Here is a 22,257-nt window from a genome sequence, read left to right on the forward strand (position 1 = left end):
GGTTCCTACAAAGTCAGATTGTGATGCTTCGGTTGCTTTTGCTGGGTGCCTGTAACTAAACATAACTGCACATATGTCTCAATTGTTGAACAATTGTGTGGAATATTATTTGTATGCACCTACTTCTCTGTCCTCGCTGAACAAAAGACCCTCAACTTCAAGATTCTGATTGTTTATAGTGAAAGCACCACACAGCTTCATCCATTATTGCTTTAAATCATTGTTCTTTTGGTTTTACCTTGATTTTTTCTAATGCATTGGAGGGTGACTTTGGGTGGAATGTAATCATCATTATGACACATGTCACAGGTTGTTTAAGTCATTTGTCATAACAGTCACAGTTGTCTGACAATTAGTTAGGAACAATTAAGAATTTAAGTGTCAAATAGATATTTTTGACAACCAGTGGGAAATGAAAGAATATTTATATTGACAGGGAATCAAACCTGTGTCGACTGCTTTGTTTGCTTGTTTGTTTGTTTCAGAGCAGTTACTGAAGGGAATTTAGCAGTTGAGAGATGAGCAGTGATAAACAATAGTTGTGTTACTCTCTGTAGCTGAGCTGTAGCTAAATCAGATGATCCCATTAGATTAGGATTACCATAACACGAAACCAGTTTAAACCAGCTGCCAAAAACAAACAAACATTTAAACACAATTAAAAAAAAATAGTCTTTGTCTTAATTAATTGCATTGCCACAAACCTGTGAACTATGAGATAAACACAAACCACATAAAGCCGTTTGGTGTACAAACAAAAGAACATACTGGGGACGCTGGTGTGCTCGGCGTTGTTCCGCATACTGTTACCACGGAAACATATCAACCAATAGGAGCCTCTTTTACAGGATCGTTGGAAGCAGTGGCAAATTAAAGGGAGTTTTGTTCAAGCGTCGGTCGGTTTGAAACGGAACGCTAAGCGTTCGCTAACAGACGGAGAGCTACAGGAAGAAGTTTGAAAGACTGAACGAAAAGGAGGTAATTTCTGTTGTTACGTGTGTGTTGTCTGTGTGTGTAGGATGTCTCAGAGCCTAGGACGGTGAAATAGCCACCATGTCGTTGAAGTAACCGTTCAACGAGTAAGAGTGGTGTGTTCAGGAGCACCACAACAAATGTAACGAATGATGTTTCTTACCAGAACCGTTAGTTTAGGGTTGCTTTTCATTTAATTTTCCATATAAAGGCGATTAAAAGTTTCATTTTTTCTTTGCCTTACCAGATAATAGTGGTCAGATGTCATACAGTAGTTGAAATGAATGGAGCCACCCTAGCCCACCCGGGTAATGGCATCATGAGTGATGTCGGAGGCTTGAGGGAACAAGTGTGGAGGAAGAGGAGAGGAGCTAATGGATGGTGTCACAGTTAACATGAACATATCCTCCCATCATGACATCAGCGCGAAGTGGCGAGCAAGCAGGCGGCTTGTTTGTTTGTTAGCTTTGAGCAATTGACGTTACCCGAAGGAAGACTGAGCATTTAAGATGATTAGAGTGCCGCTGTAGTTGTCATTCTGACGTTAATAACAGGGCCGCTCTGCTCTGACATGGCTGCTGTGTGTTTTTGTCTAGATGTCCTCAGTTGAAGGCGAGCCGAGCAGTCCTGTCCTTCCCAGGGACTCTGATCGGGGCAGCTCGGTCTCCTCTGAGCTCCAGGTGATTATCAAGTAACGTTAAAGTAAATTGTTGTTATTTATGTTAAGTTTTTACAGTTTATGTAGCCATATCCCTCGTATTTCTTGTTCTAATGGACTCCTTTGTTAAGATGTCCATGTAGCACAGTATCTCCTTGTTGAAGGTGGTGCATTAATCTTGCCTATAGCCAATCAGGCAGATAGCTATAAGCTATTATTAGGGCTACATTAATGGCTTTGAAGCTATTAGCTTTTAAATAGTGAATTTCCAGTAACACATTTCTCTGGTCTCTATTATGGTTCATGGATCAACAGGAAGAGTATGAGGAGCTCCTCCGCTATGCTGTCGTCACCCCCAAACTGGACCCACAAACTAGTGCTCACTTGCAGCAACTGAGCGCCTCACATCTGCCTGCAGAGGGTCGAAGTTCTCAGAGAACACGCGAAGACGCCAGATCCCAGCGCCCAGCAGGTAGCTCCACTTTCTCTCTGACACAGCGCTCCTTCCCCCTAAGCTTTCCTGACAGGCGCAGCTTGAGCCACTCCATACACCTCCCCTATCAAATCATTAGCTGTGTGTGTGTGTGTGTGTGTGTGTGTGTGCGTGTGTGCGTGTGTGTGTGCGTGCGTGCGTGCGTGCGTGTGTGTGTGTGTAACCCAAAGCAATGATACACACATGGTAGTGATGCTCCATTTTCCATTGTGTTTCTGATTTTGTCTGGCCAAAGACGGAAACTTCTTCCAGGTGAGGGGGTCACTTCCTGCTCAAATCTGACCAATCACAAAACAGTTTGCAAGCGCATGATGTTTCTTTTCAAAGTTTAGATCACCAGTAAATGAACATCAAGGACATTTGAAGAAAGCAAATGAAGCAGGGGTCTGAATGCAGCCTCATGCCACTTGTCAGTCTTTTCTCCTCAGCTCCAGCAGATCTTTGGTGCTTTAACAGTCGTGCCACAGCTTGTAGGGCAGCAGAAGGCAGGTGGGCTGATTGGTAATGATCTCCTGGCACTCTGCCTGTACTGCTCTTTAGAGTGCAGACTCTCTCTCTCTCTCCCCCCGCACGATTTAATTAAGATATTGACATAAATGCATTCCTGGACGACGAGCCACAACGGTCTTATTCAGCATTCCCACCGTCACCTCTAGTGTTCCTGCGTTTTCTCTTCCTGGGATTAATTCCTTCATATTTCACTTTTAATTTCCGTCACTTACTACACGTCATGTTAAAATTGATTTCCCCATTACTCTTTTTGTCTACTCAACCCTGTCCTGCACGTCTCCTCTCTCTCCGTCTCTCCCCCCGTCTCTCCCCGACCCTCTGCCCCCCCTGCTTCCTATCCTCTGCCAGCATTTGCCACTGAAGCTGATGGCGGGAGGCATTCCAGGCAGAGTGTGCGATCATCACAGGCCTCCTTGGTAGAGCCACACGCACATTCAAGAGGCTCTCACAGTAAATTGAATTAGATCTCCACAGAAATTGGTCATTTATGACGTACATCTATATTCATTAATGTCCTTGTCTCCAGTATAAAAAGCAGAGACGCTCGTGGTTTGGCTGCGTCTCATTGTCAGGCGATGTTCTTTCTCTTTATTTGTCTCCCAGCTGCAGAGACAGCAGATCGGCCATTCAGCATGACGTCCGTGGGCTCTGACGCTCATTTAGACAGGTTACAGCCGGCGCCTGACAGATCCTTGCCAGCGAGTCCACACCCCGTTGAATCCACTATCACTGAGATGTTTATCTCAGAGGAGAGCATAAACAGGATGGAGAACATCCTGGACACATGGAGCAGCAACCTGAAGGTGAGTCTGCTTTCTCACATTGTGCCATCGTCCTTCCACAAGCAATCAGGTTAATGGCTCCGTCCATACACGATGTCCTACGTCTATATATAGAGCTCTGACATGGCAGACTTGCAGTAAGTGCATGTGGTATCTATCAGTTTGTGTTTGAAGCTCCAGTACATTCAGAATGGAACAGCTCCAATATGGCATTTAGTCATGGTGAGAAAAATCATGTAGAATTCCTCAATTGTTGTGGAAGAAATGATTATCATAAGTATGATAAAATTACAAAAAGAAGTGTTTATCAGTGCTAAAAGTAGTGCAGAGTCATGGAGAGAGCATTTAGTCGAACAAATTACAAAGCAATGTAACTCCTGGCTGCTCGCTGGTCCATTTGCTCTCTGCACCATCATGTTAGTAATATTTACATTTGGCCCAAAGATGAATTCCTCATTGGTCATTTCTTCAGATGATGTCCATATACAGGTACTGATAGGTTTCTCATTAAGCTTGGTAGATGTTTTATAACATGTAGACCACGAGTGGAGGCCTACAGTACATCACAGGTTCCATTACAGAGGAGCTAATCGGGTTATGGATCACCTTGCCAGAGACAGATTACATAAGAAGTGTGATTTAGTGATGTGGAACATGTAGATTGCAGTCAGCTGTATCAGGAGAACCCAGGCCTGTTGTGGCTGTGAGTGTTTGGGTTTTTTAATAGGGTGACATCTCTCCCCTTCACGCACTCCATGACCTTTCTATTACAGTACATCTCCCTCTGAAATGTATTCAGAGGAGGTGTGTGTGCCCAGCTGTGCCCTTTTCTTCTGCTGTTACTTGGCTCATTCATGAGATGACAGCCAATTAGAGGCCTGCACTCCCGCGGGGCCCGGCGTTAAATGTGCGGCGTAGGTCAAATTCTCCATTTTGGAGTGTGTGAAGTCAGTGGGGTCTCTCTCCTGTGAATATATTCCCACGTGGAAGCGTCTGAGCCACACACACCTGGCTGTGTGTTTGGGACTGTAATTGCGCAATTTGTCTTTGTTCCACTCTCCATTCCCTGATTAGTCAAATGTGCGGATGGAGCTCAGGAACTGGAAGATGGCCTTCATAGATAGACACCAGTTGGAGATGAGGAAGGAGAAGGAGAAGTACGCAGCCCAGGCAGCCAGCTTCCGATCAGAGCTGGGCAGCATGAAGGATCTGCTACAGACCTACGAGACCTCCAACCAGAGGAAAGACGAGGTGACCACGTGGATTTGCTTGTTTCCCACCACACATGCAGTTTGGACAGATGTGTTTAACCTACATATCTCTCTCTGTTCTCCCCTGCCCTTCCTCAGATGGTAGTCAATCTGAGCAAGGTGTTGGACAGACAAAAGGACAGGCTGGAAAAGATGAGGGCCTTCAGCCACTGGAGGATTCAGCACACGGAGGTCAAAGAGGAGGTACACACACACACGACGCTCAAACACTGCTCACCATAAGTTTTTGCTGCTCTGCATTATGCCATTTATGTTTTGGTTTAAAAAAGAAATGACTGTCAAAGAGCTGGAAGTGAACCGTGGGCTGAAACTGCTAGATTACTGTCAGCGCATTCTAATGGTTTATGCAAATCATCAATCCCTGCATGAGTTACTAAACATTTATCACCACGTCTCTGCACACACACATGCACACACACATGCACACACACATGCACACACGCACCACATTTTCACTCAAATCTCTTCTTTGGAAATCTTCCTCTTTAAATGTGTTCAGTATAAAGTAGCAAACATTCGGTCAAACTACAAAGAAGTAGTTGCCGTAAGACTTTTCATGGTTTTCATTTACAAAATCTCTGTTTCGATTCTACAAAACAGCAAGTGTCTCACTCAGAATGATGTGTAGAGCCAAACACACAGAGCCAAATGCAACAGCACGTACTGCGCCGTGCTGAAATGAATTATGGGTGTAATTATTTCCTTGTGAATATTTTCATGGTGTTGTGCTTCGCTGCCAGGCTTACGCTGCTCGCATCGCGCAGCAGCACTACCAGTTCCAGCTGAAGAAGAAGGTGTGGTCAGGCTGGCACGCTCTGATCCAGAAACACTGGAAGGTCAAAGTGGAGCAGGCGTGCCGCAAGAAAGCCGAGGAGGTGTGTGTGCAACTGACGGCAGAGCACGAGGCCAAGCTGGCAGAGGTAAACAACAACACACACACACACACACACACACACACACACACACACACACACACACACACACACACACACACACACACACACACACACACACACACACACACACACACACACACACACACACACACACTTCGAGGGTGTATGGGCATAAGACACAGCGCTCCGTCGTCAGCTAGATTCATTGCAGATACAAGTAGCAGACCCAAAGCTCTGCTGGTTACCATGGTACCTTACTTTCTTATGCAGATTAATTCAATTTCCTGTTTTTGTTTTTTTTTGTGAATATTTGATTTAGATCGTTTTAGAGAATAATTTCTTGACTACACTACAATTTGCAATAAAAGTACACACACACACACACACACACACACACACACACACACACACACACACACACACACACACACACACACACACACACACACACACACACACACACACACACACACACACACACACACACACATAAATGTCCCTGTGTCTGCAGCACCATGAGGAGATGGAAAAGGCCCAGGCTGAGATTCAGAGGCTGCGGCTCCAGCGAGAGCGTTCCGAAGAATCTATGAAGAAAGCTTTCATGAGGGGGGTGTGTGCCCTCAACATGGAAGCCCTCAACATGTTCCAGAGCACGGAGGGAAGATCAGAGGAGGCTGCAGGTCATCATGGTTTGTAATATATAATGATCAGACATCTTCATCAGTCTTTTTAACCCACAGCACATGAACACCTTCACACAGCCACACAAACACTTCTCTCTGTATATGCACCTGCTCTGCACTAACATCGACGACATCATTAGCTTTGTCTCTGCTCTACTTATTCAATACGGAAACCAACAGAGAGAAAAGTCAAAAATAGTTTTTGCCCTTAAGAACACGGACTTGTGTTCTTGTGTGGATTTCTGAATGAGTTCAGTAAAAGAACTCTTTGTCCTTTTCTAATGGCCTGATGAGTCAGAGGAGTCAGAGGAGCTGACGGGAGGGGACGCTGCTCAAACTGCACACTTTATAACCTTGTGGTGGTAGATTTGATAAGATAGATGCAGAGTTTTGTTCTTGAAATCTGCTCTTGTATTGTTTTATTGAAGCATCCTTTGATCCCCCGTTATATATTACTGATGTCTGTAACGTTTGCCAGACTCAAAATAGCTGACAGACTTGGCTGAGTCATTGTTACAATGTCATTCAAATGGAGCGTCAGTAGTGAAGGGACCAGACTCGCTGAATGCATGCTGATCTGCCAAGTTTTTGCTTCTTCAAGTATTAGCCCATCTCGTCCCATCAATGTGTATTTTTTTCATGTATAGATGCGCCGCCTCCCCAGGACGGGCCAGGCTCCAGTTCACAGGCTCAGCTCCAGCCACGTCCCAATACTTGCTCGCGGTTCAGCCCTTATCACATGGACCACCAGGCCCCTCCTCCTCACAGCGAAGGAGAGGAGACGGTGAGACACTCAAACAAAACACACATTTACTATTGCATAATGTGGAGGAATTTAACTTTTTGTCCAGTTGTTATACCGTCTTAATTATTCCTCCAGTAAGCTCTTATTTGCTCTGCTTAAAACTCTTCTGTCTCCTCTCCCCTGATTTTTTTTCAGGTGGCCGTAACGTTCAAGACGCTGGACGCACTCCCTCCTCACACAGTGGCACACAGCTCGCTCCCTCTAGGGGGCACTGCAAGTACCCACAAACAGGTACGCCAAGTCTCAACGTCTCTTTGTAACCAGCTGTGTTTGCAGCTGAGTGAAGACACAGCTGTGTGGTATCGGTAAGGTATTAATAAATGATGCGTGGATGTTGTTGTCTCAGGTTGCTGGGCGCACAGTCTCAGCCAGTCAACCAAAACCTTCAAAGACGACACTAACAACTCGCATCACTGCACGTCCTGATGTTGGTAAGGCGATACACGCCAACCTACAAACCATGAGTGTTGCTCCGCCCATGAGCTCGGTCATCGTCGAACGCCATCATCCAGTGACACAGGTATGCTGACGGCCCCCGCACCTTTTCCACACTATTACATTCTGCGCGTTATTGTGAGTGGATTTCCAAACTAAATCACATCTTTTTACGTTTCCTCAGCTCACCATCGGTCAGGCCATCGCAGCAAAGTACCCTCGCTCCTCCCAACAGCCTCATGGCTCCACAAGAGGGAAGAGCTCCTCCAAAACATGCCATTCACATTCCATCAAAGTGGTTGACTGATGACTCTCTCCTACCCTCCGTTTTGTCTGCACTATACAACAATCCTGGACACGCACATCCTCACAAAGCCTGCACTGAGCTTTTTACTCTTCAAAATGGTCCTCGTGATGTTTTTGTTGTATTTTTTGCACTCCACATTGCAAGCATGTGCATACACACCACGCCAGCACACACAAGCAAGCAGGGGCTGACGTGCTGAGACTGATGACATCATTCAGACCCAGTTTACAGCTGTGCAGGGAGATGAAAATGTTTATTTAAAAAAACAAATAAACATGACAACAGTGTAACTATTACACTCAGTTTACAAGAAGATTGTCACTGATAAATAAATCATGGTTCAGGCTTCATAACTAAACTCCTACATTATATTTTATCAGCATGTAATATTCAATATTACATTACAAAGGGAAATTGCTTTCATTCACTCATTTGTTGGTTGTTGGTTACAGGTGGATAGACCCAGGATTATAATCAAGCAACCTGCTGATTTCTGAGGTGCTTGTATGTATAAATGTATGTATGTATGTATGTATGTTTGTTTGTTTTAATAGACTGACAGTTTCAGAATGGACATTTTAATTTGGAAGACATTAGTTTCAATTATGTAGTAGCAACACTGTACTGTGTGAATGAACTGGGATATTGAAATGTTTCATTTAAGCTGCAACTATAGAAAACTAAAGATATATTTTAATGATCTCACAAAAGTGTACAAATTTTATAATAAAGTGTTTTTTAAAGTGTTAACTGTCTGAGCAGTTCATTGACACTGATTTGAGCGTGGCTGTGCATGTGCTCATGTTATGTGCATCTTCATGATATGCTGCAGTTTTTACTGCTGCCACTCCCTTCCTCCATCCGAATACTATCTGCAAAACACACACACACACACTGTGTCATGTTTCTATCCATTGTGACCGCACCACACCTTCACACTCCTGCATGGGGTCTGCATTAAATGATTCTAAATGCTAAATACAAGTATATTTCAATACAATCAACCATTAATTTATAGATTCCTCTGTGTTTTCGTTGTGTATGTACCTGCAGCCCTCCTGTTGCCTGTGACCAGGAGGGCATGGAAGAGTTCTTTAGCAGGGTTCCTCCTGGCAAACTCCTCTCCATGCAGCCAGATCAGCAGCATCCTGTTCCCATGCTCCTTGTAGCTTTGCTGACCTGACAACCAACCAGCCAGAAAAACAATGCTTAGGATTGTGCTTGACAATTATTTTTTCAAATCAAAGTAGAAGCAATGATAACAAATGACACACTTGAGACTGAATACATTTCATTGAGCGGTTTTATACATATCAGCTCAGGGGTTTCAACCTGTAACCTTTTGGCTACAGGTGTAAGCGTTTGGAAGATGAATCTTGAACCTTGTGTATTCAGTGTGTGGTGGCACCTGTGTACTGCTCCTCGATGGCTAGCACTTGGTCTTTAGTGAAATGCCAACGTCCTGCCAGTTTCTTCCAGTCGCCTTGTTTCAGGAGCTGGTACGACAGACGCCAGGCCATTGCGCGGACCTGCTTGGTCTCGTAGCGATGGTCCAACTTAAACGTTAGTGGAAACTCACTTTGGAGACTCTCATTAAGCTCATGGTTGCTCTGAAAGGGCAATTAAATCATGTCAACATATTGACAAAGGCCACTCAGAATATGCAGGGGCACGGCAAGAGATTATTAGCACACACACATGATCGCCTGAGACAAACACTTTGAAATGAAGAAGGGAGGAAACGACCGATGATCAATCAAATTCTCTGTGAAATTGGCAGGCAAATATTTCTGGGGCGTGAGTCATTTTTTCCCCCGTCGCTGCTTTAATAGTATTAGGAGGCAACTAATCTAGAATGTGACCTTAGGGAATGAATTATGTGTGACGGATGGAGTTATTGATTCAAGGCTTCACAGTGGATTATGGAGCACATAGGAACAGTAAATATTAAAAGTTTCACATGTCTCACCTTCTTCCAAATAAAATATCTTTCTGCTTTGATTATCATGTCCACAACGATCGCTTCGTTTGCTCTCGCCGCCACAGCAAGAGCGGTCTTACCCTGCTACTTACAAGACCAACAACAAACACAAACATGAATTACAACTGCAGCGTGTTTGATTCATTACACAGATTGAACACATCAGGCTACAAGGGACTACTTCCCAAATAAAGAACAAACAACTTCAACAACTGTGGTGATTTATCTGTGTTTGAAATGATTTGTGAAAACACTTACTTTATCCTGGATTGTCAGATCCACTTCAGCTTTGAGGAGCATTTCCACCACGTCCACTTTGGACAGCTCTGCGGCCATGTGCATCGCCGTCTGGGACCTCTGACAACAGTTCAACATGCAATTCAGCAACACAAAGCAAGACAACACACAGATATTTGCTTTTATCCCGCTTTCATTTGAGTGGACTTGTGTTCTTAAAGTGGACATACCTGATCAGTTACATTAACATTGCATCCAGCCTCAACCAGACAATGAATGACAGGGATGTGACTGTTCCTCACTGCCAGGTGTAAAGGAGTTTCCAGTCTCTGAGGGCAAAAAGTTATTTCTTACACGAGCATATAGAAATGAGCTGCTACGTTTTTGAAGAACGGTGTGCAATCCTAAAGATATGCATCCAGGCAGTTTGTCAGTAATATTGTTTGTATTTACTAACCTCATTCTGAAATTCCTTCTGAGCTCGATACTCTAAGAGGAGCTTCACCAGAGACGTGTCCCCTCTCTCTGCAACTGGATGAAGAGCGCTGCATTTATTCTACAAGAGAGGGAATTCAGTTGCAGTTCTACGATTTAGCAAATGCAATTTGATGCAGCCTAAAGCATTTGATCCTGTAAAAACCTGATACAATATCATTAACAACTGTGGACTAGGACAGTGATTTAATTATCTGTGTCATCTGTGCTTTACTGTACCGCTGTGAGGACGTTGGGGTCACAACCGCGCTCCAACATGATCTGGACACATTCTTCAAATGCACAGTCTGCAGCCTTGTACAGAGCTGTTTCACCGGCCTGCAGCACAGAAGAACCAGTGTTTAAACACAGCAGTGGTGCTGGATCAGCATAACAGGGGAAGGGGGGGCACAAAAACACACATTGAAGAAGAAGGATGACAATTGCCACTTCAAGTTCCTTGAATTACACGTGCCTAAATCCCAGTTTGGAATATTCATCCAGAAACACCTGCTTTATATTAGCAAATCCAATTTCATTGATTTGCTTAATAGGTTCCGAGGCTGTCACACAGGGAAGTGATTTAAGTGAGCCATTATATTGAGAAATATGTCAATCCAAATAAATCTCTCCTTGCTTGCGTCAACGCTCACGGCTTCAAGTTGTGTCTGATTGGAAGTAACAGTCAAAACATTTTGTTATAGAACAATAAGCAGCAGTTGTTTGATACATCTTAATTGAAGGCCGGCATCCAGCAGTGGATTATCTGCTGGGCACACAGAGTCACAGAGCCACGCTGTGATAAAGACGGTGTTGACGCCGATTGTCTACCATATTGACGTCATCCCGAGTATCAAAGCTCTGCAGCAGCAGATTGATGGTGTCCTCGTGGCCGTTCTTGGCAGCTAAGTGCAGGGGCGTGTCACCGCTCTGGCAGAAGGGAGGGAGGGAGGGAGGGAGGGGAAGCACCACAGGCATCAAAGAGCGCTCCACTTTGAACTTTCTTGCAGGTGAGACAGAGCAGTGTGCTAACTTGCAACCATAAACAAGCATTTAGATTTAACTCCTGCAACAAAAACATCCAGACAAAAGCCTGTGCCTGCACCTTGTCGGGGGCCATGGTGCCCATGTCGTACTCAGGCCGCATTAGCAGGTCCAGCATATCATTAGAACCGTTTTCTGCAGCCAGTGCAAATGGACGGTGCCCTGACTGGAAAATAAGAGAATTAAAGAAACAACCTGCGATCATTAAGTGATCTATTTCATATCTGCATGGACAAAAATGTAGAACTGCCACTTTAAGGTACACAACAAGCACATGAATGCACTGGAGGGTGTAAGCATCAAAGTGTAGCAGGACAGTAGATACCTTGTCTACTTTGTCGAGTTCTTTCATCTGCAGATCATTAACAATGTACTCAAGAATGTCAGAGTGGTTGTTCATAGCAGCACAGTGCATGATATTCAGTCCTTCCTGAAGGAGAGGGAGACAAAGGTACAACAATGATTTCCTCTTCAATGAAGAACTGAAATGTAGATGTAAGTACCTGTAGTAATATTAATAGTAAGCAGTACTTCCCTGTTCCTCCTTACAGGCTGCTGACTTAGGGAGTGCCCACCTGCTTGCTACAGTGTTGGTACTGTATGTGTTTTGTGTCTATTGTGTTCTGGGTGGTTCTCTTATATTGCACGCAAGCACGCAGCGAATACAGTCCACGTGCCAAATTAAATATACAGCTTTGTGACATTTAACTTTGCAACACAACAGTAGACGTGTCAATGTTGGATGAGGGTGGAGAGTCATTACATCATTCACACTCTTCTGTTCAGCTCCTGCCCCCACTAGTAATTTCACGATTTCCAAACTCCCAAACCAGGCAGCCAAATGAATGGGTAGAACACCAAACTGTCAGGGATAAAGGGCAGAAAGGAAGGGTCATTTCTTGGCACACATTGTAAAAGGTGGTCTTTTTTTTAGAATGCGGGCGCTGCAGTCCGTCTCACCTTGTCCTTCTGATCCACCTGGGCCCTGCGTTGTAGAAGGAGCTTCACAGCTTCTACGTTTGCACCAGCCGCCGCATAGTGAAGGGCAGTCCTGTTTTGCTGGACACAGTTTTATATTATTCATATTTGTGTCATATTGTACATTATTTGTCTTTGTACACTCACCACATTCTTGGCGTTAGCGCTGACCCCCCTCCCAACAGTCCTCATGGTCTCTATATCGTTCGTCTTGGCAGCGTCGAGAAACTTTTTCTCATTCTCAAGCACTGCGTGACAGAGCAGACAGGAAGCTTTTAAACTGTGTTTAAAAGGTTCAATCTGTAATCCAGATGTAAACCAAAAGATTAACCAGGAATCTGTAGTTTCTCTCACTGGAGCCGGACTCAGGAGTGTTGTTGTTGTTGTTGTTTACCTGCATTATATCTCCTCACCCCATTGGTTCCTCTAAGACTTTCACCTCTCTTTACAAACATGAAAAAGCCTTTAGCGGGAACTAATTAGGCTGCACGATGATGTCATACTATATCAGTAGTGGAAGATTTCTTTGGACAACCAAGAATAGGAGATCATCCTTCAATTCCAACATAGTAGTGTGAATCTTAGAAAGTCTCATACTACAGACACGTGGTTACATCATGATTAACAAGAGCTAGGCAGAGGAGCTCATTTCCCTATTCAAGCACAGATCACACACACACACAGACACACACACACACACACACAAACACCAGTTATTCCAGCTCATATCAAACACAAAAGCCTGAGCAGGAGAAATTCAACAGCTTCAGTTGAATTTGTCCTGTTTCTGTACTTCACATAATTCACTCCAGAGAGAAATGTGCTTGTTTGCCGTTTACAAACACACACATCACACACTCATTCACACACACACACAACCTTGCGTACTCACACATCTCAGTGTTGTCAAAGCTCAAGTCTGCTTCTTTGTCTGAGTTCTTGTTGAGGAAGTCGTTGAAGCCCTTCATCATCTCTGGCTTAATCCACTTTCGAGGATCCAGATTCTCCTTCGTCATCTTCGCCTTCCAACCTGAGGGTGGTCTCTCCATTTTTAAGCTTTAATCAGGGTTGCCTGAAGCTAATTTGATGCTCCTACATGAAGCACTGAAGGTTTGTGTTTCTAACCAACCAACCAGACCAAACGCATGACACAAGGAAACGCAGTGTTGCCCCGTCTGAAGTTGTTGCCTTCAGAGTGAACGAGCCTTGAAGTCGTGTGTGAGTGCACACCTACTGTATTCATGCGCCTGAGGGGCTGATGCTTGTTTACTTTAGCAGGTCACGCCCTTTAAGAAACCTGCCTTTACCCCGACACACTATATTTCCTCTGTAGTAAAGGCAGGTAGGCTTTATCAGCATGGACTCAATGATCCTTCATCAGGTTGTGTTTAACATGGATCCCTTGTTAGATGAATCTTTTTTAAATTTGTGTATGAACGAAGTGCAGTGTGTTCAAATGATTAACAAAAGGCTCTATGACGAATTAAACTTGTGTTTGTACAAGGACCATTATCTTGTTAAACACGGCCCTTTCCACACACACCCTGCTCCAGCGTGATACACAGCCTTCAGCCCCACCGAAGCTTCGGCTTCTCCCACTCCATTCTGAACTCAGATCAGCTTCTGTCCAGTCTGCTGCCTCTCTAATCTCTAGACTAAACCCAGTTATAACCCAATACTGTGTGGTTTCATTTCAGATAAGGGAAGAGAAACAGATATTGATTCATAAAAATGTTCTCATCCCAAGAGAGATTTCAGTAGAATAATTTATTGGAAGTGTTACATAAAGGATGGATTCTCTTATCTTCATTATCAAACACATTTTTGCAAAATATAAATTACAATAAATACTTAGAGACAATATCTGAATAAAAATATCATAAAATCATAATAATCATAAAATAAATACACAGCACTTCACTTATAATAAATATGTCCATTAATCATGGATTCCATATTAGAATGATCTTTACTGAGTCACTGACAGATGAGTCTATTCTAACTAAATACTCATCTATCACTAATTTCACCCAGCTTAACATACTGAGCGTCTGTCTCATCTTTCATTTCTTCTTTAGTGTCCACTTTATCAAACGGTATTATTACATTATATTGCATGTATTGAAGGATTGAATCTGGCTGTGTGTGTGTGTAGTCATTGTGAGGGCAGCGATTATGAGAACCTGCTCAGTGTTTGCCTGCCTGTCTGTCACCTGAAGAACTTGTCTATGGTGTTGCGAGGACTGCGGCCCTTGGCTTTCTTGGCTGGAGGGTAGGAAGGTGAGTCCCGTCTAAAGTTGTGAAATTACAAACGTCTGTTACAACATCAGGCATCAGCATCTACAATATCAAGTCTGACTTTGTTATCATGCGGTCTCACCTCTTGCTTTTGTGTGCCTTCATCTGTACCTGTTGCGTTGGCAGGTGAGGATCTGTCAACACAAACACACATGGATCATGGACATGAATCGAAAAAGAAAATCTATCTTTTCCCTTTTTTCCGTGAGGGGGAAAAAAAGGACAACCACTGCTGAGGGAGCAGATTGCATCTTTGGGGACATAAAGAGTGCAATCTCTGAAGCCGGCTTGTTTAAAGGGAAACGGCTGCACAGACAGAGAGAGTTCATTGAAGGGAGTGAATAGGGGGAAAAAGCCATTTAGCTATTTCAGAGCAAAGCAGAGGAAGAGGAAGCTCCATGGGGGGAGATGAGATGTCTTCTTCCAATCCACACAAATGTCTTACACAATGCCAGTGTTATAAACCAAAAGATAGATCCTCTGTTTTAACCTAGATACTGTACTTGGGAGTCCCAAAAATAAACTCAACGATAACGTGATAACATGACAAACGCACTGACAAACGCACTGGGTTCAACTCAAGACTGAAAAGCGTGAATGTGGGGTGATGAAGTGAAGCACTGCCTGATTGACTGCATCGCTCACCTGCCACTGTGAGTTTTGGAGCCGGAACTGAAGGTGGATATAGGAGCGATGACGTCCTGCCCTCCAGTTCATGCAAGACCTCCTGGTTCAAGCAGACGTCGACGTGATGGTTGAACACGCTGAGATCCCCGGTGTCCTGGGCCACCTGACACACCGGGCAGATCAGGCTACTCTGCTCACAGTATGACTCAGGCTGCTGCAATGCCACCGCTCCACAGTTACTGTCATCACTTTCAGAGCTGTGGTCTGGCTGAGGCTCTGTGCTGTGTGGATGAAGAGGACCCTGCACAAAGGCATCACTTCTCTTCTCCTCCTTGCCCTTCACTTCACATGCTTGGTGGACATTTTGCAGGTCCACATCTGACTCTGAGCTGGCATCTGTGCTTTGGTTTGGCTTCTGAGCAGCAGCACAGCTAAGACAATGATCTATGTGTCTGTTAAATACATTCAAGTCACATGTCTCCACCTGCCTAAAACACACAGGACATGTCAGGCTCTCTGAGTGTGTGTCAGCCAAACCTAACACGGATTCACAGTCATTTCCTGAGAGCATCGGTGAAGCCCTGAAGTCCCCCTTTGACTCCACCCTGTTTGGAGCACAGATACCTGTGGAGGTGCTCGCAGAGGCATATTGCAGATGTTCTTCCTCTTGTTTACTCACAGTATCTGCCTTGAGTCGCAATCTCTGTGTGTGGGCCCTTTGGAAGAAAGACTGGGATTCCCCCCCGATCTGGCCCGGGCCTGACCCCCTCCATTTTGTCAGCGAGGGGACTTCCTCTGGCTTCTGGCTCATCTGAGCTGGAGGAAGGCTAGCGTGGGTCCAGGTCTGGCCACAGGAGTCTGTCTTGCCTGGCTGAAGGAAGCTGATGATGCTCTTCTGCAGAGGCTTCTTATCATCTGAAGAGACGAAGGCAGAGACTCTAACACCTGAAACCAGAGAGACAAAACACACAAAGATTATTTAACATGCTGGCCCGATGAACTAGTGTGCCAAACATTTTTCAAAATGATTACATCATTTGATACATCAAAGACTTTACACAAATCCTCACCCATGAGCCTCAGTCTGAGTGGCTGTGGGCTTTCATTTTCTATTTCAGTTTTCAGTAGGTCCTTAGCAACAGCAAAGAGCTCATCCACAGTGGCAACAGCACACGGCAGCGTTGAAGCCCTGGATTTCACCTCAAATTTCACATTCTTCAGCTTCAGTGTGACTGTTTTAGCCTTTGGGAATATTAAGGACAAACATAGATTTACAAAGGTAACAGGGAAATGCTTCTCTTTGCTTTACAAAAGAAATAATCCATGCTAAATTCCCTGCATGGGTGGAATATAGGTAACACAGAGATGGGAATCTGTGATATCAGCCACACTCTGAGTCAGGACACATTTGGTGAGTAATATGCCACCAAGTGCTTTCATACTAGTAATGTAATCATCTCTCAGGGAGATCTTTCCACGGCTGATAGTAGCTCCTGCTGTCTCCTTAATGACCCTTCATTTCCTCCAGCTATCAAGGCCACATCAGGACCCAGGCAGGAGGGCGATGGCTGTGCCGAGCCAACCTGTCCTTTCTTTATCGATCGGAAAAGGAATGAACCGATTGAGGTAATTGCATGAGATTTGTGATTGAGTCAGGGCGATTCTTGGAGACAAAGCATAGGATGTGATTTCTACTTCTGATGGTTTAACCCAATCCATCCATCTTCTACTGGTCTTAAGGTAACTGACTTGTTGAGTGGATATGCATGTTGTTGCTAGAAGCAGGAAAAATACATGAACCAATCTTAAATTCTTTACCTGCAGTGCTTCCTTCTTCATGTCTGCAGCCAGGTCTTCACAGAGTTCCCTACACAAAGACAGCTGTTCCTCTACATGACTCAGTTCTTTAAACGTCCTAGAATAAGACAGAAGGAAGAAATAAGACTCAAATCAAAACATTACATCCATCAGTTTCTTTACAAGCTTCATTAAAATCCTACCTTTCTGTGCTCATGCTTTTCCTTTCTTCATTCCTGAACAAAAACACAGAGGATGGACACAATGCCTTATTGTTGCAATCAGAGTTAAATTAAAAAGAGGTCAACCGCACACATTGTACACACACAAGTACCTTGTTATGCATGTGGATCCTAAACCGAGGGACACCTGCATGAAATGATGCCAGGCTGTCTCAGAAAACAACAAGGACAACATCGCCATCTGCTGGCCAAGATCAGAGCAGCTACTAACGCCCAAAGCCTTCAGCAGCTTCTCACTGACCTTCCCAATGCCACACACCTGGGAAAACAGAAACATGTTTTTTTGTCTCTAAACTTATTCTGACACTTTTCCATAATGATTCAGGAGCAACATCCCAAAGCTTTGTTTACATTTGATCTTGAGTGTTGTGTACTGTACTTTGCGAACTGGTAGAATCTGAATGAAGTCCATGACTGCCTCTCTGGTGGAGGGGAGCAGGTATTGGCCATTGGGCTTGTTCTTGTCACTACACACCTTGGCAAGCATCATGTTTGGAGCAATTCCTAGAAAAGGCAATGAAACGGAAAGTCAACAGTGAACAAACAGCTGATAAAACATATTGTTTGTCAAAATCACACACAGAACATCCAGGAATCCACATTTGAACATCTGAGAACAACCTAATAGATTTCTGCTGAGCATTTGTTACCCAGTGAGTCAGTTAGCTCTTTGTCAGGATTGACATATGTTATAACAACACAACGCCACAGTTTCGCCCCCACCTGCACTGGCAGTCAACATTGTCTTCTGCTCAATGCGGAAGCGCATCTCTCTCACAGCTTCTTCAACAGAGGTACCAAACACCTCAAAAAGTCCAGCAGCAGCAGCAGCACCTGCACCCCCGGACCCCAGCAGGCAGGGAGAGGAGCTGGGGCTGTCCTCAAACAGCACAGGAGAGAGGTTGGCCTCTGCCTCCATGTGCTGAGGGAGCTCAGTCTGCACTTCACCTGCACACAATACAAGAAATGTTGTGATCTTACAGAAATCTAGTCGACACCATTGATCAATCTGATGTAATAGAAAGGTTTCATGTCCCATCACTGATCAGGTGTGTTTTACATACACACACTAAACACACAAATACAACAAATATGACCAAAGCCCTGCCTGTTGCTGTGCTGCTGATGCGGAAGCAATGTGTGCGTAAGGACTCTGGCCAGCTCATCCTCTGTGTCAGGTGCTCTGTGAAATCCAGATAGGCTTCATCCAGGCTCAGTGGCTGGAAATGAGGATCATACTGTGCAAAAATCTCCCGAATCTGACAAAGAGAGAGAGGAGGGTTTATGAGCCACAAAAGGTCTTCCTCCTTCTGAAATCACAATCTCAACAATTGTAAATATGATGCATAGAAATCCAGATTTGAGTAAGAACGTCTCTAGGAACAGACTGTGCCTTACCTCATCGCTCACAGCTCTGTATTTGTCGAAGCTGAGTGGAACAATGATTAGGTTTGGGCAGAGTTTCTTTGCGATGAAACCAGGCATGGCGGCTCGAACCCCAAATTTCCTCGCATTGTAATTAGATGTTGACTGAAAAGGAAAGTGGACATTGCTGTTATGTAATGAATTTGTAATTAAGTGTGTTCTTAAATATACACACATTTCAATGACTGAGTTGACAAATTAAACATTTAGTTGTGGAAATACACTTTACTGCACATATACATATAAACATATGTAACTCTACTGGTTGTGTAGGATTCATTGTTTGTGAAGCTGTGATGAGATTGTTGCACTAAAGTGACCTCATGCACATAAGAAATGTTTTCACATTCTGACTTGTTTGTGTCTGCAGAGAAGGAATGACAGCAGTGACTGTCAGGTATTTTGTACGTCACCAGCATGCTCATGGACCCTACAGCCATTGGTTTGTCCTTCAGCTCCGGGCAATCTCTCGTCTCCACAGCAGCATAGAAAGCATCCATGTCCACATGTACCATCACACGGCTTAGGTCACGGCTCCTCTCCAGCTCAGAGGCCACCCTCTGCACCTACATACAGATATTCATTAGAAAACCACATGATCGACTTCAACGAGGCCTCTGTTTTCTTCCTGCAGCATCATAATGCGGTGTAACACCGTGTCTTACTTGAGTTTGTGCTTTCTTTAGTTCTTGTTCTGTGATCTTTGCCTTCTGCAGAAGCATTTTCTCAATACGCTGGTTGACCTGCTGTTCTTTCTTCAGCTCATTCTCATAAAACCTGGATCCCTGAGAAAGACAAGGCCAGTGAAGAATGATTTGACATAGACAGCATATCTCTTTTAAGCACTGAGCAAATATACTCTCAGACTTTTACACTTGATTGGATAAAGAAACTACACCCAGAGAACACATTACATAATCTCATTTGTGTTTCTTTCCACATTCCTTATCTTTGTTCAAACTCTGTTAAGATTAGCAACCCCCTCTGCTGTTTATGAGGCGTTGGAACTCCTGGACCTGTGCATGAAGAACTAACTTAGGAGGCTAAGAAGAAGAAGAGGTTTCTACATGTTCTTAACTTCAGTTATATTCCTGTTTTCAAACTTAAACTGGCATCCATTTTTCTGTGGCCTCTTCACTGGTCTTCATTAGTGTATGTGAGTTCATGCACGTGTACCTTGGATGAGTCCATGATGATTTTATTGATTTTTTCCCTGTCAAGGCCCTCCATGCCAGCCTTGTTGTCATTAAGAGCCATTCTGGACAGGAAGTCCTCCCCTTCGGCAGATGCAGCCACATGATCCATCCTGAAGCTCTGGCTAAAGAATCAACCTTTCATGGAAATGGAAAAGAATATTAGGTTGGTTTACATGTTAATATATCGAAGGCTGTGTGTGTGATGTGTGTACGGTGACAACTTAACTTAATGATGGTACATAATGTAACTGGAAGATAATATAGCTGCATTGATCCTGTGAAAACCTTATTTGTGTCTTTCTTAAAATTTCAATACAAGCCTATCTGAGTGTTCTATTAGAGTGTTAGAGCTCAGAAACTGTGTCACCAGCAGAATATAATAAGGCATTAGCACAGAGAGCTAAACCGTTTTCTAGTTTTCCATATAATATTTCACTCTTTATGAAAACAGGAGCAACAACCTTTGGAGGACTAAAAGTGCCAAAATTAAATAAATAAATACGCCATTAAATCATTAATTAAAAGTCTAATTAATTAATTAAATGTGTCAATAATTAATTAAATGTGTCATTAAATGTGAAACAATTGATTCAATAAAACAAGTCATACAATTTAAAAAAACATGTAATTATTTCAGTGCACATTTAATTATTTCATAGTTCGGTGTTACAGCTAACCATGAATTAATTTTATCTGTCAAATTTACCGGTCAAAGTTAGAGGGCGGGTTCTTACACCTGATTGGTTACCCTGCACATCAAGTCAAGGCAAATCGATTCCAGATAATGGATTGATGCAAAGCTTTAATAAATGCTTTACACGCTACATGCTCGGGGTCAGCAGGTCCTGCTTCCACATACTGTGCAAGGTCTAAAATATCTCTCACCAACGCTCCAGAAAGTTCACGGAGATCCTCCATCAACACAGCCGCCATGTTTAGAAAAACTTCTTCTACTTTCTGTTTCAAAGCAGACCAAAGCAGTGGATTAGACTAGATTCGCGTTAGCCCCGCCCACCGACTTTGATGGGCGAGGTTGACGGATAAAATGAATTCATGGTTCGCTGTAACACCGAACTATGAAATAATTAAATGTGCACTGAAATAATTAAATGTTTTTTTTTAAATTGTATGACTCGTTTTATTTAATCAATTATTTCACATTTAATGACACATTTAATTAATTATTGACACTTTTGATTAATTATTTAATGGCGTATTTATTTATTTAATTTCGGCACTTTTAGTCCTCCATATGCAACTTCATTCAGAACATATTTTCTTCACAACTGCTAATGGTAAGAGTAATCTTAGACATCTTGGCAGCTTTATCAATACAAATGAGGAGGGCTCTTCCGCCTCCAGCAGCGGGAGATGCAATGCACACAAAGGGTTATTTGTTCCTTTCCTTTCGCTCCTTAGTGACCGTTCAGCGCGAAAATGCAATACTTACTAACTATATGATTCGATGAAAGTCACGTCATGAAAACAGAACTAAAATTACATTTATACAGAAGATATCGTACCTTGACGCCACCGTAGTGAGAGTGTATCTGCATAACTTCTAGTATGTATGTAACGCTTTGTACAGCTGACTTCCTGTTGATAGGATCCAGGAAACGGTCTTAACCAATCAACGTCCACGACAGTTTACACGTGATATATACTGCATTTTTCTTCTTCTATATATTACAAATAGATTTTGTGTATGCAGTAGGAAATAAAAGAAATGTGAAACGAATGTTTTGAGGGGGAAATGGATTTACTGCATTATTCGTGATTTTGCACACAATGGTTGCCACGGGGCTGAAACAGTGTTTATGTTATAACATTTCTTCCTATTCATTTTATATCACAAAACGTAATCCCGCAACCGCCGAATTCTTTCTCCTCATATGTTATGTGTTTTCTGTTACTTGCTACTAAAAGAATGCGCTTGTTGCACAAATGTGACCTAGTGCACATAAGAACTGTCTCATACTTGTTTGTCCGTGCGTGTGCGTGTGTCAGGTATTTTGTACGTCACCCGCATGCTCATGGATCCTACTGCCATTGGTTTGTCCTTAATATCGGGGCAATCTCTTATCTCATCATCATTGGAAACTTTTTCCTATTTGGAAACAAACCGGTATCAATACAAACACAATCC

General features: G+C 43.5%; 3 protein-coding genes across 6 annotated transcripts; 1 reads left to right on the top strand and 2 right to left on the bottom strand.

Annotated features, from left to right (window-relative positions):
- The first annotated feature begins 896 nt into the window (after positions 1–896).
- On the top strand, positions 897–8,038 carry poc5 (POC5 centriolar protein homolog (Chlamydomonas)). 3 transcript variants are annotated; one of them, XM_076159894.1, is made up of 13 exons: positions 897–978; positions 1,569–1,652; positions 1,946–2,102; positions 2,982–3,083; positions 3,237–3,436; positions 4,490–4,666; positions 4,765–4,869; positions 5,427–5,606; positions 6,094–6,271; positions 6,913–7,049; positions 7,206–7,301; positions 7,417–7,590; positions 7,690–8,038. In XM_076159894.1, exons 2-13 carry the CDS (start codon positions 1,569–1,571, stop codon positions 7,810–7,812), a joined length of 1,713 nt encoding a protein of 570 aa, XP_076016009.1. In that variant the 5' UTR covers positions 897–978; the 3' UTR covers positions 7,813–8,038. The 3 variants fall into 3 exon arrangements, with proteins under 3 accessions (XP_076016009.1, XP_076016010.1, XP_076016011.1); XM_076159895.1 differs by having other exon boundaries at positions 6,094–6,262; XM_076159896.1 differs by lacking the exon at positions 2,982–3,083.
- A 6-nt stretch (positions 8,039–8,044) lies between these two features.
- On the bottom strand, positions 8,045–13,732 carry ankdd1b (ankyrin repeat and death domain containing 1B). The gene is made up of 15 exons (XM_076159897.1): positions 13,419–13,732; positions 12,674–12,774; positions 12,509–12,607; positions 12,312–12,410; positions 11,874–11,978; positions 11,610–11,714; positions 11,336–11,434; positions 10,745–10,843; positions 10,488–10,586; positions 10,261–10,359; positions 10,052–10,150; positions 9,782–9,877; positions 9,221–9,422; positions 8,860–8,991; positions 8,045–8,684 (listed from the first exon to the last, which is right to left on the bottom strand). Exons 1-15 carry the CDS (start codon positions 13,573–13,575, stop codon positions 8,629–8,631), a joined length of 1,647 nt encoding a protein of 548 aa, XP_076016012.1. The 5' UTR covers positions 13,576–13,732; the 3' UTR covers positions 8,045–8,628.
- A 552-nt stretch (positions 13,733–14,284) lies between these two features.
- polk (polymerase (DNA directed) kappa) lies at positions 14,285–22,164 on the bottom strand. 2 transcript variants are annotated; one of them, XM_076159809.1, is made up of 15 exons: positions 21,635–21,683; positions 20,092–20,246; positions 19,581–19,700; positions 19,329–19,481; positions 18,889–19,020; positions 18,599–18,749; positions 18,214–18,438; positions 17,870–17,994; positions 17,583–17,749; positions 17,452–17,484; positions 17,270–17,366; positions 16,522–16,693; positions 15,470–16,396; positions 14,907–14,958; positions 14,285–14,817 (listed from the first exon to the last, which is right to left on the bottom strand). In XM_076159809.1, exons 2-15 carry the CDS (start codon positions 20,218–20,220, stop codon positions 14,736–14,738), a joined length of 2,565 nt encoding a protein of 854 aa, XP_076015924.1. In that variant the 5' UTR covers positions 20,221–20,246; positions 21,635–21,683; the 3' UTR covers positions 14,285–14,735. The 2 variants fall into 2 exon arrangements, with proteins under 2 accessions (XP_076015924.1, XP_076015925.1); XM_076159810.1 differs by lacking the exons at positions 19,329–19,481; positions 19,581–19,700; positions 20,092–20,246; positions 21,635–21,683 and adding an exon at positions 22,135–22,164.
- Positions 22,165–22,257: the final 93 nt, after the last annotated feature.

The sequence above is a fragment of the Genypterus blacodes genome, unplaced genomic scaffold (assembly GCF_046128005.1).
Source record: "Genypterus blacodes isolate CSIRO-AG114 ecotype Tasmania unplaced genomic scaffold, CSIRO-AGI_Gbla_v1 ptg000099l_1, whole genome shotgun sequence".
NCBI lineage: Eukaryota > Metazoa > Chordata > Actinopteri > Ophidiiformes > Ophidiidae > Genypterus > Genypterus blacodes.